This window comes from Galleria mellonella, unplaced genomic scaffold (genome assembly GCF_026898425.1).
Source record: "Galleria mellonella isolate WM207_F2 unplaced genomic scaffold, CSIRO_AGI_GalMel_v1 utg38, whole genome shotgun sequence".
Taxonomy (NCBI): Eukaryota; Metazoa; Arthropoda; class Insecta; order Lepidoptera; family Pyralidae; genus Galleria; species Galleria mellonella.
In genome coordinates, this window is record NW_026442090.1 from 1661873 (window position 1) to 1681244 (window position 19372).

The following is a 19372-nucleotide window of genomic DNA, read 5'->3' on the forward strand; positions in this document are numbered from 1 at the left end:
ACTATAAAACAAACAGAGAATGTCTCTTGAAAGAAAACTCTTGCTAACGTAATGTAAATTGTAGGTACTCCAATAATGTAAAGCGTACTTTTGTAGAAAAATTCTTCTAAAGAGACGGCAAACTTTGTTACAGTCTATCTGGAATTGCTAACTCATTTGCTATCGTTGTATCAGATTTTTTATTTCTACAGAAGAAATTTATTAGTTTAATAGAAATAAGTAGTCCAATAGATAAGACATTGAAACCTTCAAGAAAATGATGAAAATATATAATGATATATGATATGATAATATTACAATAAACGCCATCATTTGTAAGAGTGATAAAATAAAATTTGATGGAGGTAAATTGATAACAATATGTGAGAGGCGTTTTGAGACTTATCCAATAAAGAATAGTGTATATTATTGGTTTATGTTGGTGTAGGCGAAGCGTGGGCTCTACGAGTCTGATCGTGTTACCTATTGGCACTCATATTATATGCATGTTTAGTTCTCAAGTAATATCCAAAAAGGTTTCATGTGTTATCTATGTAATAGAAATTAGAGAGTGGGTAGTGAGTACTATGATAAAAATATAAGCTCTTCTATAGAAAATAATGGAATAGTAATCCCGCATTGGCAATGCACCAGTGATAGATGACAGGTGAGGATGAAAGCAGGGCCAGTTTGATATCCATAGCAATTCAGAGACTATTTAGCCCATCGTGACGAGTTTCACAAGAATTAACAATGATGGTTTCCAGGAGGAACCGCGTAGAGGTTGATCTGATAGGGTATATTGTTAGTACTGTTAGATCTCATTATTAATAATTCCTCCCCCCCCCCCCCAAACATAGAAATTGCGTATCGAATTGGGTGGTGGATTTATGAAAATGACTATTCAAAAATGCTTATTTTTAAGTTTACTGTAGTTGTTTTCATTACACATTTAAAGTATTTTAATGAATGCGTAAATTATCAATGTTTTCAATATAAAAATTATAAGTTGTATTTAAAAATTACGTATCAATTATACGAGTAATGCGTTATTTATTATGAATGAAAGAAAGAATGAAAACTCTTTATTGTTTTCTTTAAAGAATGATACAGATTATAAAGTTTGACAATTTGTACACAAATAAAATGTATACTTAATTACATAAATTATGGTTTATGTATTATGATTAGTTTCATTACTTTTACAAAAAAATAGTGACTTTTTTGATACAATTTGTTATGATACTATTGGATTTCATCATCATCATCTTCTTCGTGCTTAATTGTTATGATTTGGAGTCAATGTAATATCTCTGTTCATATTACATAAGGTTTTGGCTTTTAGTTTTACGACCAGCTGCCTGCCTGATGTCTTTGCGATGCGAATTGATTGACAAAATTTGTCACGATTGCATTTCATCATCATTTATATATATTATCATCTTCGTGTCCTTATACCAATTATTTGGGGTCGATGTAACGTCTTTATTCACATTATATAAGTTTTTGGCTTTTATGACTGACCGCTTGCCTGACGTCAATCCTCTTTAGGAATTGATTGACAAAGTTTGTCACGATTGCACTTCGTATTGGGCTCTAAAAGTATTTGCTTTTTTCACTCTCAATATGAAGTGTAAATGTGCAAAAATAATTATCAATCTAGATTTTGATATCTGTGATGACATTCGTTACAGAAATGAAAAAAAAAATATTGCGCGCACGAAGCTCGGTCGATCAGACGTTAATGTAGGCATGTACGAGAATATCTACATAATCTTTTTGTGTGTAAGCACTTCAAAGACTGTAAGAACAAAATCATAAATTTCAATTTTCCTTTCTTGTACTTGTTAGAATCCTTAGATAAGAATTTCCGAATGAAGGTATTCTCCGGCGGGCTTTGAATCTGTTAAATATTTGTTAATTATTACTAAGAATGCCATTGTAAACAATTGCTAGAGCGAATTCAACGCCTTTCGGTACGGTTATTTTAAACAAAAACATATTATGTTGTACAATGTTATTTTGTATTTGGTTTTATAAATAAATAGAAAAAAAAATATTTAGGAAGTATACGTAGTGACAGATACATTTTAACCGACTTCACAAAGAAAGAGGTTCTTCTTTCAATTAGGTTGCTTTTTTATATTTACCTCATAACTTCGTCAGTTATAAACCAATCTGGAAGATTCTTTTTTATCTGAAGGAATATACTTAAAGGTTGGTTCCATCAAACATTATCAAAATCCGTACAGTACTTTAGTTTTAAATAAAAATAACTGGTTTCATCACAACTGAAATGAGTTTCTTTCTCGGTAATTCTACGTATCCTGGTTACATGGTGGAACTAGAAGGTATAATAATATTCATTATTAATCACTATGGTTTGTCCATGCCAGTGACATAAAACTTATAATAATGACACTATAATGTAGGAAATATGGTAAAATTTAGGAGTATTATATCTGAGTCTTTAATATTAAGTCTTTTACTCTCTTTATTTAAGAGTTTCCTCTTGTCAGTGCAACTAATTCATGCATTTTCTTCCAGCCAGCTCTATCCCAGGCCATATCTTTGATTTCCCTATACGACATAAGACTTGATGTTTCTTTTATCTGTCCCATGTAGTTATTTCGCGGTTTTCCTCTTCTTCTTTTGCCCTCTATTTTCTCTTGTACTATGCTCTTTAAAAAATCATCACATCGTATACGGTGGCTCAGCATTTCTTCTGTTCTCAGTGTTTGCTTCTTCTATTCTCTATTTTTTTTTTGCATCTTTCTTTTCTTTTGCATCACTGTCCATGTTTCACACCCACATAATGAAATGCTAATATGAGTTTTTATAAATTTCTTAATATTTTTTCCTTTTGTTATTACATATATGTAAGTAATATAAGTAACCGACCGTAATTAATTCTTAAAAGCTATTGTGATTACCAATAAGGAAACTTTGTACAAAAGTCGCCTTCATGGGTAATTCTGTCCTATCTGCGTTTCTGCCGTGAAATGTACTGGTTGTGTTTCGATTTAAAAAATGGGTATAGCAGTGAAATTACAAGGTACAGAGGCATAACACTATAATCCTTAAGAATGTATGAAATGTACACATTGAGACACAAAACAGAAACCTCAAATGTTATATATTTATTATGTAAAAATAATACCTAAAAGTTTTTATTGCTTTTTGTTCTTTTTACATATTTAAGGTTATGCCTCAAAAGAAAAAACGGAACCCTTATAGGATCATTTTGTAATTCGTCGTTTAAGACTATTTTTATTCAGGAATGTGAGTAGGTATCAAGATGACATTAACATTGTATTCAAGTCTGCATTTCCTTAAAGTTGTAAAGAAATCAAGCTTCTAAATTAACACAATCAAAGGATACGACCGTTTTATAACAGCCGTTAATAGTCCACTATTGGACATAGTCTGCCTATTGGACAGTTTTACCAGTAGTTGCCACACTTGACATGTGGTTTGGTAACCACAGTCAGGCTTTGGTAATCTTTTAAGAGGGATGTTGCCACTTATATCTCCACTAGGGGACTTACCCCTTAATTGCTTCCTATGACACTCATTGGAAAAAAGGGGTGGTTCTTTCTATGCCGGGACCACACGGCGAAATAATTTTTTTTTTTTTTTTTATTCAATTATAATAAAAAATAAAGGGAACTCTCGGTTCGCAAGTCCGACTCTATTCTATAAAACAAGTCCTATATTTTAATAAATAAGGTTTAATTTTTACTCTATTTTTTTTTTATAATATTAGTAAAGATGTAATTGCCCTCACCTTTCACGTTAATTAAAAAAAATGCAACTATGGCATGTTGTAGTTTTATTGCATTAACTACGTGGTAATAATTATGTAACATATTTTTTATGTCCATTAATTACTAGTTTTACAAAATCAATCAATATTCTATCAATTTACGGGCACTATGTATAATTAAATAGAAAAATACATGTTTCAACTTGTACTCAGCGGATTTAAAAAAAAGAGGTTATTTTTTTATACCACAAAGATGGAAAACAAGCATACAGCTCATCTGATGGTATAATAGATATTCACTCTGATAAAAGGATAGGCAGAGATTATACTAATTTAAACTAACTTCAAAAAGAGATTCTCAGTTGAGATGTTTGTTACCTCATAACTCCGTCAGTCGTAAACCTATATTAACTTAATAATATATTTTAGACAAGATTGTGTATTAGAATGTGTAAATAAGTATTGAGCACCTATCCATCGCAAGATTAACTTTTTTTGTGGTAAAGTGAATAAAATTTATTTATTTTATTTATTTATTTAATTCTTTATTGTACACACCAGTTATAAGAATATGACAGAGGTAATCAAATGTACAAAGGCGAGCTTAACTCTAATAGAGTTTTCTTCCAGCAAACCCAAAGTGGAAAAGAGCATCAATGTCAGCGGATAGAGCAGTGTACAATATCGTGACAATTTTTAAACAGACAAAATTAAATTTATTACATTATATTTAATCGTACAAATACATACATACATATACATAAATATATACCTACATCTATGCATATACTTACACACACATATATATGTATATACATATAATATATCTACATATATAGATAAATAAATATATGTTCATAGAGATAGAAGATGCTCTTTAAGTCTACTCTTAAAAATATATATGGATTGACTCTCACGTCAAAATGTTATTTAGCAAAATAATAAAACATTTTAATCATTTTTAATCTGTTTCGTGACTAACAACGACGGGTAACAAAATAAATATACGAATCTTCGAAGTTACCATAATTCTCTACGCTATAGGACTTATGAAAGCTTTCACCATAATGTCACAGATAATACGGTATATAAAGCCTCTCCCTCTATACATATATATTTTATAAATAAACCTCCTATTGAATATAAGCAAGTGTGCAAGTAAACGATAAAACACTGTGGTCTCACGTACGCCATAGCAACCAGTTACAGGATTTAGACCCTTGAAATCACAAGAGGCCAACTTAGGCATGTTTTACACTCATACATATCACTAGCTACATGCCCCGGCTTCGTATGGATAGACAGAAAGGTAAATTAATATTTTCTTTCGACTAATAGAGTCATATCAATCAGTTGCAGGATTTTGAACCTTGAAATCACAAGAGACCAACTTAAGGGATATATGACACTCATACATATTACTAGGTACACGCCTTAACTTTGCACAAATGGATGGAAAAGTAAATTAATATTTTAAATTAGTACTTTATTTCGACCAATAGAGTCATATCAATCAGTTGCAGGATTTTGAACCTTGAAATCACAAGAGACCAACTTAAGGGATATATGACACTCATACATATTACTAGCTACACGCCTCAACTTTGTACAAATGGATGGAAAAGTAAATTAATATTTTAAATTAGTACTTTATTTCGACCAATAGAGCCATATCAATCAGTTGCAGGATTTTGAACCTTGAAATCACAAGAGACCAACTTAAGGGATATATGACACTCATACATATTGCTAGGTACACGCCTCAACTTTGCACAAATGGATGAAAAAGTAAACTAATAAAGTACTAATTACTTTATTTCGACCAATAGAGTCATAGTAATCAGTTACAAGATTTAGACCTTTGAAATCACAAGAGGCCAGACTAGGAATGTATTACACTTACATATACATATCACTAGCTACCCGCCTCAACTTTGCACAAATGGATGAAAAGGTATATTTTTTTGTTGGATGAAAATGGTATGGAAAACTCGTTCGCGCTAACGGGATACGCTGGCGGAGCACCAGTGAAGGGTGATCGATGAGAATGAAAACAGGCCAGTTAGCCTATCATGATGAATTCATCAGAAATTAATCATGATAGTTTCCAGAGGGTACCGTGTGGAGGTCGACCTGGTTAGGTATATTGCTAGCAATGGGATTTTTAGTCTCCATTACTAACAATCCCTTTCGCCCCTGAAAAGGTATATTAGTATTTTAAATTTTTCTTTATTTCGACAAGTAGAACCATAACAACCAGTTACAGGATTTAAAACCTTGAAATCACAAGAGGCCAACTTAGGAATGTCTTACACTAATACATATTATTAGCTACCCGCCTTAATTTTGCACAAATGGATGGAAAGATAAATTAATATTTTATATTAATTGGAATGTTGTTCCCTTCCACTGCGGCATTTTTCTTACTTTTAGTATTTTTATACCCGTCGTAACTTCTAAAGGAAAAAATTAAATTTGAATAATTTAAAGATTAATTTTATCATCATCACATAACTGTTCACTGCTGAATATAGGCTTTCCCTTATTTGGGTTATTAATAGTTGCCGCGCTTGGCAGGGGGGTTTGCAACCGCAGTTAGGCTTTGGTGGCATTTTAAGAGGGATGCTGCTGCCAATCTCTCAATCATTAAGTTCTCTTACACGCCTCTCTCTCTCTCTCTCTCTCTCTCTATATATATATATATATATATATCTATATGTTGGATAGTGTAATAGAGATATTAAGTTCTCTTAGACAAAAGATACGATTCCATATCTTACGATACCCACTTTTGTTTGGGAAAGGCTTAAATATACAGAATGGGCATCCTTTTGGTCTATACAGTCCCATTGCTAGCAATATATGCCGGGACCACACGGCGACACAATATATATATATATATATATATATATATATATATATATATATATATATATATATATATATATATTATATTTTCTACCTCTCTCTATTATAATAAAATATATATATATATTATTGTACTACAATTATTACATTCGATTGTCATCAAAAAAGGGTAAAAATTTGAAGTTGTATGTATTTTTTAATGCTCAGTTATAATAAAATAAAAATAAAAAAATGTCAAAAAAAAAATAAAAATATAAGTTTTTTCACGATTTCGATTTCGTCCTGTGTAATTAATATTTGTAGCATATCTGAACTCTTTTATTACCATGAAAATGTACGTGACCTTATTTGATGTGCAGTAACATATATACGTATTTATAAAGAAAAATAGTTATTTTATGTTTGTATAACGACGATTAATCTCAATATCTCCTACTGACATTTATAAAATGGCATACAAACCTGTCTTTTTTAACAATAAGCTTATATATTACGAATTAATCGACTTTTTCAATACGTCGTATTTGGAATAAATTAAAAATTAATAACTTTTCACTGGTACTTGTAAAATTTCGTTCATGTTAGTTGTAGTATATTGGAAATTATTGTTCCTAAGGTTGGCAACAAAGTGTCACCGTGACACGCAGTTTTTTTTTATTATTATAAAGGCAAGTTATTAAATGCAAAGTATATATATGTTTTACAACCGACTTAATGCTATTTTTAGATAGTTACAAATTAGACATGGCGTCAAATATTTCTTTTAAACCCTTTAGATGATGGAAAATCGCATTTTACGCAAACCAAATAAATGCAGACGGGTTCACAAGATGCAAAATTTTAGCATGGTGCATCCATTTTTACCGAAAGAAAAATCATACAGAGAAATTGAAGAAGTTTTAAAATTAAAAAAGCTTGCCCATTTCAGAAAAAGAATAAAGATTTAAACGATTCCATAGTGGTTTCTAAACATGTCAAGGACAAATTTATTCGGGAATGTTACCAGGGCCGGTACAAGATAGATTATGTGAAGAGCCTGTAACAAAGGATACTCGAGATAGCTTTAAATAAGGAATCATCATTTCAACAAAGTGATTTAGTGTCAGTGAATAAAATTTCAAATAAATTTAATAGTAAACAATCTAGTGCACAGATAAAAATAAAAACATTTAATAAACAGGGATGTGACAAGAGTCCCCAAGGTAATATTTTAAAATGTGTTCATTGTGGAAAACCTAATCATTCATTTGCTAGATGTAAATACAAGTCTTATAAATGTAAAATTTGTAATAAAATAGGATATTTAGCATTAGTGTGTCAAAATAAGCCTACAAATAATATAAATATTGAAAATAATTCAGTGGATATATTTACAGTAAAACATGAGTCACACATTAATTATATTTCTTCTTTTATGATAAAATGTTATGTAAATTCAATACCATTAGATATGGAATTGGATACAGGAGCGACTGTTTCTTGCATTCCTTATAAGATTTATAAAGAAAAATTTTGTAATGTTAAATTAAACCATACTGCATTGGAATTAAAAACATATAGTGGTCAATTGGTAAAGCAAAGTGGTGAAATTTCAGTTAATTTAAAATTAAATGGAAAAGAAGTTCATTGTTCTTTGTTAGTAGTGGAAAATGGATGTAGAAATTTATTTGGTAGAGATTTAATGAATCTTTTTGATATGGACATGAAAGAGTTAATAGGTTTGAATTCTGTAAGCGTTTCAAATTTAGAAAGCATTTTGCAAGAGTATTCAGATGTTTTTAAAAATGAATTAGGTGTTATTAAGGGTGAAGAGATTTGTCTAGAATTGAAAACACTAAGCCGATTTTTATGATATAGACCCATTCCATTTTCATTTAAGGAAAAGGTAGATCAGGAGTTGACAAAATTAGAAAAGAAGGCGTTATTTCCAAGGTGGATAATTCTGATTGGGGTACACCTTTAGTTCCAGTTATCAAAGAGAATGGTCAATTAAGGTTATGTGCTAATTATAAAATTACTGTTAATAAATATTTGAAAGAGTTTAAACCATCTAGAATTGAGGATATATTTACAGCTTTACAAGTGAAAAGTTCAGTAGATTGATTTAAGAAATGCTTTTAATCATTTGATATTAAACGAAGCCACAAGTTGTTAGCTTGGTCCACACCAAGAGGTATATATAAATTACATAGATTGCCCTATGGCCTAGTTATTTCAAAATGAAAAGATTTTGTTCAAAGGAGTAGTAAATTTCATTGATGATGTAGTCTCACTGGAAATAATGACCTTGAGCACCTTCGTTTTAAAACGCAGGCAGGTATTAGGCTCAATAAAGATAAATGTACTTTCTTTCAAAAGGACATTAAATATTTAGGTCATATTATTTCTGAAAAGGGATTATCTAAAGATATGTCAAAAGTGAACTCTATAAAAAATACCTACAAATGTTTCCATGGTTAGGGATGGTTAATTATTATGGTAAATTCATCAAAAATTTATCTATTAAATTAAAGCCTATATATAATTTATTACAGAAAAATATTAAATTTAATTGGACAAAAGAATGTCAAAAAAGTTTTGATACAATTAAGAAAGATATTATTTCAGATAATGTGTTAATTAATTATAGTAGAGACCTTTGCGTTTAGCTTGTGATGCTTCACAAAATGGAATAGGAGCAGTTTTAAGTCATATTTTGCCAGACGGGACAGAAAGACCCATCAGTTTTATTTCCAGAGTTTATACTAAAGCGGAGAAAGGTTACTCCATGATTCATAAAGAAGCTTTAAATTGTTCAGAAATTATATCAGTATTTAATAGGTAGAAAGTTTGAATTATTATCTGATCATAAACCATTATTGGCATTGTTTGGTGAACATAAAAGCTTACCACAAATGGCAGCAGGGCGTCTGCAACGATGGTCATTGTATTTGTCAAGTTTTGATTATACATTTAAACATATTAAAGGTATTGAAAATGTTAAAGCTGATTGTATGTCAATATTGACATTGCAGTCAACAGTGTTAAACAGTAATAATCAAGAATGTGATTATATTAATTTTATTGAAGATCAGAATATTATAGATATAAATTTAATTCGTTCTGAAACTAGAAAGGATCCAATTTTAAGTAGTGTTTACAACATGATAAGGTATGGATTTCCTAAACATATGAAAAATGAAGCTTTTAAACATTTATTAACGTAAAAGTGAATTATATATTGAGAGTGGAGTTATTATGTGGGGATATCGCATAGTAATACCTAAGAAATTACAGAATAATTTATTAAAGGATTTGTTTCACATGAGGGCATTGTTAAAATGAAGAACAATGCAAGGTCTTATTTTTGGTTTCCAAATTTAGATAATAGTATTGAAAATTTTGTTAAGTCTTGTCAAGTTTGTATGTCTGCAAGACCAGAACCTCAAAAGTCTAAAATTATTTCATGGCCTAGAACTAATTTTCCATATGAAAGAGTACATGCTGTACCTATAAAGGGTAAAATGATATTATTAATTGTAGATTGTTATACTAAGTGGCCAGAGGCATTTATTATGAAAAATTTAGATTGTAATACAACTGTAGAAAAATTTTGAATGTTTTAGTAGATTTGGTTTACCAGTAACAGATAATGCAGCTACATTTTGTTCTAAAGAATTTTCTGAATTTCTTTTTAAAAATGGGATTCAACATATCACCACCCTTTCATCCAGCTACTAATGGCTTTGCAGAAAATGCAGTATTTTAAGAATTCTTTACAAGTCATTAAGTGATGTCAAGAATAGAAATGTGTCTTTTGAAACTTTAATGTGTAGATATCTTTTTCATTATAGAAATTCAATACATTGTTTTACTAATGTTTCACCAGCTGAAGCTATGTTTAATAGAAAACTTAGATCCAGATTAGATTTATTATCTACTAAAAAGGAAATAAACCAGAAAATAACAGTAGGGAAAAGAGAGGAAAAATTTAAAGAGGGAGATTATGTTTATTGTAGAGATTATAGAAATCCTAATAAGAAGAAATTTGTTAAGTGTATAATTGATGAAGTTTTGGGTCAAAGAACATATTTATGTAAAGTTTTAGAGGAGAATTTAATTTGGAAACGTCATTTGGACCAAATAATACGTTCTTTGTCTCAGAATCAGAAGGAACATGTAAGTGAAACTGGTAAAAATATATTAAATGATAATGTGATTAATGATTCTCATGAATCTATTTACAATAATTATGATAAAAATGGTAGTGATAATTCAGACACAATTGTAATTGATCCAGTTTCAGAGGTAACAGGTAACATTTGTAATAATAGTAATATAGCCTCTAAAATTGTTACTAATCAAAATGAAGAAGTAGCTTGTGCTAGTAATTCTTTTGAAAGTTCTCATTCAAGTCAAATATTGAGGCGTTCTCGAGCACCTCAACGTTTGAACTTGTAAAGGGAGAGTATTGTAGTATATTGGAAATTATTGTTCCTAAGGTTGGCAACATTGGAAAATGTAATTAAGTAAGTGTCATGGCGTCCTCCAATAAAAGTGTGCATTCATTTCAAGCAGTTTTTTTTTTATTATTATAAAGGCAAGTTATTTAAGCGTGCAAAGTATATCAAATGTTTTACAACATTATAGGAGTTTTTAGCAGTTAACCGTCAACATGTATGACATACTAAAAACTAATGTGTTTTTATTTTTAAAAATAGTTGAATACCTCGAATCTTGTAGCCATAGGTCCCTAGTATCAATTGGTGGTAGTTCCGTTTCAGTGGAGGCAGCTGAATGTTGCGGAGTACCACTTCTAGGGCCGAGGAATCTTCTCCATGTACATCGGCGTTCTATATAAAACAGATATTAAATTATTTATCATTTCAAGACTATTATTGGAGAGAATGCTCTTAGTATTAAATCTATCTTGTATATTATTGTTAAAGTGAAATTCACTTTAATGAAAAGTCCTTCGTTAAAGTGAATTTGTTTAATTATCAGAGGGAGACTTTGTACAAAAATCATTTGTTTGGGTACCTCTGTCCCATTCATATTTCATCCGTGAAGTAGTTGTATTTGCATGGCTGTGTTTCGGTTTGAAGGGTGGGATATGGCAGTGAATTTGTAGTGTACATAGGAATAACACCTGAGTACTCAGGTATGGCAATGCATGAGGAGTATCATGGGCGAAACAGTATACTTTATTATGTTCATGGTACTGCTCATGTCTAGATAGATAGATGACGGTTGCAATTTTCCATCAGGTGGGTCGTCAGCTTGTTTGACATTCTAAGTTGCATAAAATACTTATTAGCACTCAAACGGCGTAACCAATCACTATGAAATTTGATACATACATAGTATATGATACTACAATGGAGAAGAACTTAGGATACTTTTTATTTCGGTCAGTGAACATATCTTGTTTACACGAATGAAGTCGCAGCTAAAAGTTAATAAATAATTGGTTTTGCTTAATAGCAAAACTTTTTGATTTTAATTCTCGTTATTATCATTTTCATTATCTTACTCATCACCTTTACTCTTCTATTCATCGTTATTTGAAGTTATTTCAGCAATTACTTACATTCTAATCATATCTTCTAGGTGGAATGAGATTGATAGTAACGGAGTCTAATAGCCCTATTGCTAGAAAAATATCCTGTTAGGTTGACCTTCGCGTGGTCTTCCTGAGAACTGTCATGGTTAATTTCTGGTGAATCCATCATATGGGGTCAACTAACCTAACTTTATCCACACCTACCATCCCTCCATCCCTCACTGGTGACCGACCAAAGTATAGCTACCAATACTCATACATGCAAGCGGGGTTACTTAACGTCAACCTCATTAAAAAGCTATCATTTTTTATATAGTCAATTCATATCTCTTTTTAAGTATTCCTCTACTGTGCGTTGACATTCCTGGTCACTCAGGTGTTATTCTTCTGTACCTTGTAAATTCACTGCCATATCCCACCCTTCAAACCGAAACACAGCCATGCAAACATAACTGCTTTACGGTAGAAACACGAATGGGACAGAAATACGAGTACCCAAGTAAACGACTTTTGTACAAAGTTTCCTCTGGTACTATTTTTGGTAGTGCTTTTTTTTTCTATGTTTATGACCTCATAGTAAATCCGTCAGTTGTAAACCAATTTCAAAAATTCATTCTTTTATCTGAAAGCATATCCTTATAGATTGGTCCGGTAGAAATTTTATCAAAATCCTTTAAGCAATTTAGATTTTAAATCAAAATATCTGGTTTACACATAATTTAATTATACGAGACTCAAGCCACTGGAAAATAGATATAATTTGCTTACTCAGCTCAGTCAAGCACAATTATAATTTCTAGGTACTCATTTAGAATTCGCTTATTAGACAGTCGACGTATCCTCTCGACATATTCTAGTATGATGACGTTTCCACGTCACACACTATTAAATTATAAAACCGTTTGTTCTGATTGTTAACGACCTAAACTACTAACCCGGGGGGGAAGGGATTGTTAGTAATGCGGACTATTAGTCCCATTGCTAGCAATGTATACTATCAGGTCGACCTCCACGTGGTCCCCCCTGGAAATTATCTTGTTGAATTCCAAGTGTATTCATGACGATAGGATAACTGACCTGCCCTTTCATCCTCACTTATTACCCCTCACTAGTGGGGTGATAAGTGAGGCGGGGTTGCCATTTCATTATCATCCATTGCAAAAAAAATCTACTAACCACTTTATTCGTAAAAACGAACCCATTTTAACTATTGAACTGTTCTGTCTCTTTTTCTAGTGTTGAATTCCTAATTTAGAAGAAAGTGACAAAAACAGTGTCATAGTAAAAACAGGTTTGTTGGTTTTAGTTTTTATGAATATGAGGTAAGAGAGGTCTAGGAAAATGAAATATAGTCATAGTTATAGTCTATTTTATGACATAAAGTATCCGATTTGAAAATATTTTTTAAAATTTCATAAAGGACTTGGCAGCTGGACTTTTAGTGATATTTTTTTGAAGCATACTTCTGCCTATCCCACGAGTATTAAGTTTTCCTTATAGTTTTTTACTAAGTGATTCTATTCCGTGACCATACGGCATACTATTTTTATTAAGTTTCCTACTTCCAAAATTCACGCGTACAGAGATGCGGGTAAAAGCAACTTTTATGCTTGTTTATGTAACACCGTCTACTAACGCGTCATTAACTCCTGTAATATGATTTACCTACACGCAATAACCGAGATAGGCATGGTTATACCGTTTTATACACTTTTGAAGTTAAAATATCTTTTTTAGACAATACTAGTTTCTGTTAGCGGCTTCGTACGATCTTATTAAGATCTCTCATATTAATTTATCCTAAATACCTTTTAGTTTATCGCATATTTCTGGCATAGAATGGGCCACCCCTTCCTTTATCGTGAGTGTTGTAAGAGGCAATTAAGAATTTAATTAAAGAAGATTTAGATCAAGAACTTAATGGACGAGGAATGGACAGCAGTGTCTCTCTGAAAACATCATGAAATTAAATTTAGAATTTTCGGACTCAATTTCGTATTTTTTTTCATACAGAAATCGGCCCAGTAAATGCAGATTAATATTTTATTAGTCATAAATCCTACCATAAGTATTGATATTTTGACATTTTTAAACGATATGTATTTTGTAATTTTAACATCAAATTAGTGTTTCATTTGGCCCTTAAATTTCGGAAAACATTTCATAGTAGTCCCTCAAACATAACGTGTTTGCATGGCTGTGTTTCGGTTTGAAAGGTGGGATATAGCGTGAATTTACAGGGTACAGAGGAATAACATCTGAGTCCTCAGCAATGGCAACGCATGGGGATATCATTGGTGAAACAGTATACCCTATTATGCCCATGGTACTGCTCATGTCTATAGGCGACGGTTACCACTTTCCATCAGGTGGGCCGTCAGCTTGTTTGCCATTATACTCGTAAGTTGTATAAAAAAAAAACATAGCGACAGGTAAAAATTCCAAAAAATTGGTTTTATGGCTTTTAAGACTGCTCGTATATCTTTAAATAATAAAACATCTATGTACGAACATCTTTTATTTATAGTTTTATTATGTGTATATATAGACTTATAGTCACAATAACTTTTAATGCCCAATTAAGAAGTTCAGTTCTCGCATCGTTTGTTTTCAACCAAATTCCAAAAAAGGAGGTTCACAATTCGGTAGTAGTATTTTTTAATTTTTCACCTCATAACTCCGCCAGCTATAAACCGATTTGGAAAATTCTTTTTTTACCCGAAAGAAAGTATATTCTTACTTTCAGTAAGAAAGTAAGAATTTACGAAGTTACTTGAAGAAGAAGAAGAAGAAGTTACTTGTTTTCATTAGCTCCAAAGAAGTTTTAATAAAATCTGTTTACTAGTTTAGTTAAAAAAAAAACACGGTTTTACCGTGATTTAAGTCGGTATTTTCGGTGTGCAATACAATCTTATTTCATTAAAAGTGTAGATAACACGATGTACTTACGCGTAATTAACTGTAATATGATTTACATGTAATAACGAAGGCTGGGAGGTAACGGACACGTTGAAGTGTCTCATATACACTGTTTTAATATCCTTTCAACGCTTTATTATTTTATGGAATATTATGGTAATAGCTATTTTTAATGGCTATGGTAGCAGTCGACAAATTACTCTGACTACCCTATTTCGTATTACAATCGTGAGCATATTAATTTATAAACAAATAAAAAAAAATTCATAGTACACACATACATGTATAAGACATTTAAATAAATCTATATTATAAAAAAATAAATTCATAAAGTCAGATCTGATACAAGTACCTACAACAGGCGACTGCAACATTTAGAATTTAACTGACGTACTATTTTTTTTATACCACGAAAGTGACCAACAAGCCCTTCACAGAGGGAGACTTTGTACAAAAGTCGTTTGCTTGGGTACCTTTGTCCTATTCGTGTTTCAACCGTGAAGCAGTTGTTTGCATGGCTATGTTTTACAGGTACAGGTTGTGTATTTACAGGGTACAGAGGAATAACACCTGAGTCCTCAGGAATGGCAACGCATGGGGAGTATCATGGGCGAAACAGTATACTCTGTTATGTCCATGCTACTGCTCATGTCTATAGGCGACGGTTACCACTTTCCATCAGGTGGGCCGTCAGTTTGTTTGCCATTCTAAGTTGTATAAAAAAAAGAAAAAAACTCTTTACCCTTTTTTAAGAACCCCGTGTTGTAGTCTCTTGGAAAAACTTCGTACTAATAAAATTAGACATCTGAACTATGGATACTAGATAAGTGATAAACATATTGAAATACTTTTTTCATAATTGAATTATGTGGAAATCGAACTCGTCACTGTCGGAAGATATAGCGTGTTAAGCCGCTTGGTCACCAAAATTATCTATTTTTTTAAGAACTAACGTTGGACCACGACAACGACTGAGATATGTCCACCTATCGGGATAAAAAAATAGCCTATGTCTTTCTTCATCATATATGTATACCAAATTTCATAGTGATTAATTACGTCGTTTGGGTACTAAGTTCAACCCACTGTAATATTTATAATGTTAAAAAGAATTTTTCACAGTCTTATGAGGAGAGGGATTAATTTTGGTGTAACATTTCGGTGTTATCCTGCAAGAAGTTATAGTTCTCTGCTCATAAAATTTGTTGCTTTTATAAGTCATAAAGTGCTAGGTTACCTATAAGTTGAAGATGGATACTTTAGAAGGGAGGGATAAATTTTTGTGTAAAGGTTTTATTTTGTAGCACACTTTCATATAGTGTATATAAATAAAATACATATATATATATATATATATATATATATATATATATATATATATATATATATATATATATATATATATATATATATATATATATATATATATATATATATATATATATATGTAATGTAACGATATCGACAAAGAAAACTGGAAATGTCATAGAAGGAGAATACCAAGTAGGTATTATTCTTTATCTACGGGATATCTTCTTTTATCTTTATCAACTTCCAGCAGCAGTATTTCCGAATCGATACGACAACATAATCTTCAAGAAAAGAGCATATTCCCTTTTAAAAGGCCGGAAGCACTCCTGCAATGCCGTTGGTGTTGTGGGTGACCATGGTCGGCGGTAGTCACTTACCATCAGGTGTTGTAAAAAAATATTGTTTTGAGAATAAATGAAATAATGAATGAGAATGTGTGAACCATAATTTACGATTTAATTAGAGGAGAAAATAAGCGGTTACAGAGTAGCCTCTGAATATTCAATTTAATTACGTCAATAAATTCACCCACGCTAAACATTAGTTGAAATTGTAGTTGTTCGGTTAAATATAATTATTCTTATACATTATATCTCTATATACATATATATATTTTATATATTATAAGTCAATCAACACTAAAGAGGGCATCTTCAGGCAAATTAATAGATCGCTGCTTGGAGTCTAGTGCTGACCTTTTGGCACTTAGACTGCGGAGACCTTGTTTTCGCAAAGGTGAAAACACGTGTCGCAATACATGCGTGGACTATATAAAGGTTGTAGAATTTTTAATAATAATAATAGTCGTCAATCCTCTAATTTTGACAATTGCGCGCTTTTTAATGATAATGGTATTCAACAAAATAATTCCTATTAACTAATCTATGATATTTCATAAAGTAATATCCAGATCGGTAAAATACGGTAAAATCATACGATAATATGCCGTGTTACGATAAATTGTAAGCGGTCAGCGAGCGAACATAGCTTTTACGATGAATAATCAAAAACGTCAGATGCAACGTAAAATTGTTAGGTTTCAAAATGCAGCGTTGCATTCAGCGCCATTATAGTGTTTGATGCATAAACCTGAAAACCGCTCGTTTAAACATGCTTGCATTATACTATTTTAACAAATACTACCTAGCTACTATCCGTAACTTCGTATGCGTAGATTTTTGCATTAAAACCCATTTCTATGTAGCGATTTTAAGACAAAAATTACACTAGGTTTTTAACAAGTTTTCCAAAAATTACAAAATCGCAATTAATTTGGTATAGTAATATAAACCTGATGCCGAAACAAACAGACAAATAGACAAAAATTCCAAAAAATATTGTTTTGGCTTCTATTGCTTTTATTAAGATACTAGTATCAATTTTACTTAAATATATCTCATGTAGAGACAACACTGTCTAGTTACCTTTGTACAGAACCGATTTTAATAAAATGTCTTTGAGACCAATCTATAAGTATCTGCTTTCAGATAAAAAAAGTTATCGAATCGGTTTAAAAAACAAAAAGTTATAAAAAACACAAATAAAAAAGTCGAATTTAGAACATTCTCCTTCTTGAAGTTCTTTGTTTGAATATAAGTCGTTGCTGTACTCTATGGTACTCTGGAACATCAGGGGTGTCACACATACGTCTGTACTACGGATCCTGAAGAATCCTTTATTTTATTTTTATAATAACAACTCACATTAATAATGTTCATAACAGCTCTCAAAGCCATCGATTGTTCGGGGCAAATATTTACTAAAGTATTTTAGGCCTTTCTATAGGAGACAAGGATATTTTACCTCCCACTGACAGGTCAACATAAACCTTTTAGTGGATTAACGCGTATGCCGATAGCATTTTACTTATATAAATAATTTCCTTATAGATACATCATTCATAACTATTGTCAGGTACTATCTAGATTTAGCCTAATGTAAATGTCAATGGTGATTGTTTTTTTATACAAATTTTTCATGCCAATAAATAAATATACCTACATCTTTACTTTCACATATGTCCATTTAAATAATATACCATATCAGCCTTTAATTGTCCACGGCTGAACATAGGCCTCTTCCTATTAGGGGATTGCCATGTTTGGTGAGCTGGTTGGCAAACGCAGTTAGGCTTTGGTGATGTTTTAAAAGGGACGTTGCTACCCATCCCTCGACTCTCTTCTTAGTCACCTCTTACGACACCCATGGGAAAGAAAGAGATGGCCTATTCTATGCTGGGACCACACGGCAATATTAAGAAATATACCTTAATTTTATTTGCTTATATTATGAAATTTCGGAGTCGTTAATGCGCGCGTAATGCCCCAGGTATTGTAGGCGTTCATAGGCTACGGTAATGGTTTTCTATCAGGTGAGCCGTATGCTTGTTTGTCACCTTAGTAGTAAAAAAACTCAAGTGAATGTATAGGATATAATTGTATAAAAAAAAAAAAAAAAAGTATTGCCTCAAGAATCTTTTGTTACAATGTATTTATCTTTAGTTAATAGTTAATCTAACCTAATTCTCGAGACATGACTTCCATTTTAGTTTTTTGTCCAATTTGAATTCTCTTGTAGCGGTTTTTTTTATAATAAATAGTAATGAATTTTTTTCTTATTTATTTATTTAATACTTTATTGTACTACTAATTTTACGTAATAAGTTGAAAGAGGTAATCAAATTTACAAAGGTAAATAAATATAAATATAAATATATACGGACAAATCACACAGATTGAGCTAGCCCCAAAGTAAGTTCGACACTTGTGTTATGGGATACTAACTCAACGGTACTATATTTATAATAGATACATATATAGATAAACATCCAAGACCCAGGCCAATCAGGAAAAGATCGTATTCCATCATAACCTGGCCGGGGATCGAACCCGGGGCCTCCACGTCGCAGGCAGGCGTGTTGACCGCTGCGCCACGGAGGACGACAAAAACAACAAACGACGACAAAGACAAAGGTGAGCTTAACTCTA

General features: G+C 31.5%; 2 protein-coding genes across 5 annotated transcripts in view; one reads left to right on the forward strand and one right to left on the reverse strand.

The window, feature by feature from the left end:
• LOC113522598 (uncharacterized) overlaps nt 1–19372 on the forward strand; it is a 407257-nt gene that overhangs the window by 236383 nt on the left and 151502 nt on the right. The window lies entirely within an intron of this gene.
• LOC113523057 (5-hydroxytryptamine receptor 2C) overlaps nt 1–19372 on the reverse strand; it is a 120501-nt gene that overhangs the window by 9525 nt on the left and 91604 nt on the right. For all 4 annotated transcript variants that reach the window (XM_026908923.3, XM_031914150.2, XM_031914151.2 and 1 more), the window contains exon 6: nt 11322–11445. In XM_026908923.3, coding sequence (XP_026764724.2) covers nt 11322–11445 — 124 coding nt within the window. The remainder of the gene's footprint in view (nt 1–11321; nt 11446–19372) is intronic.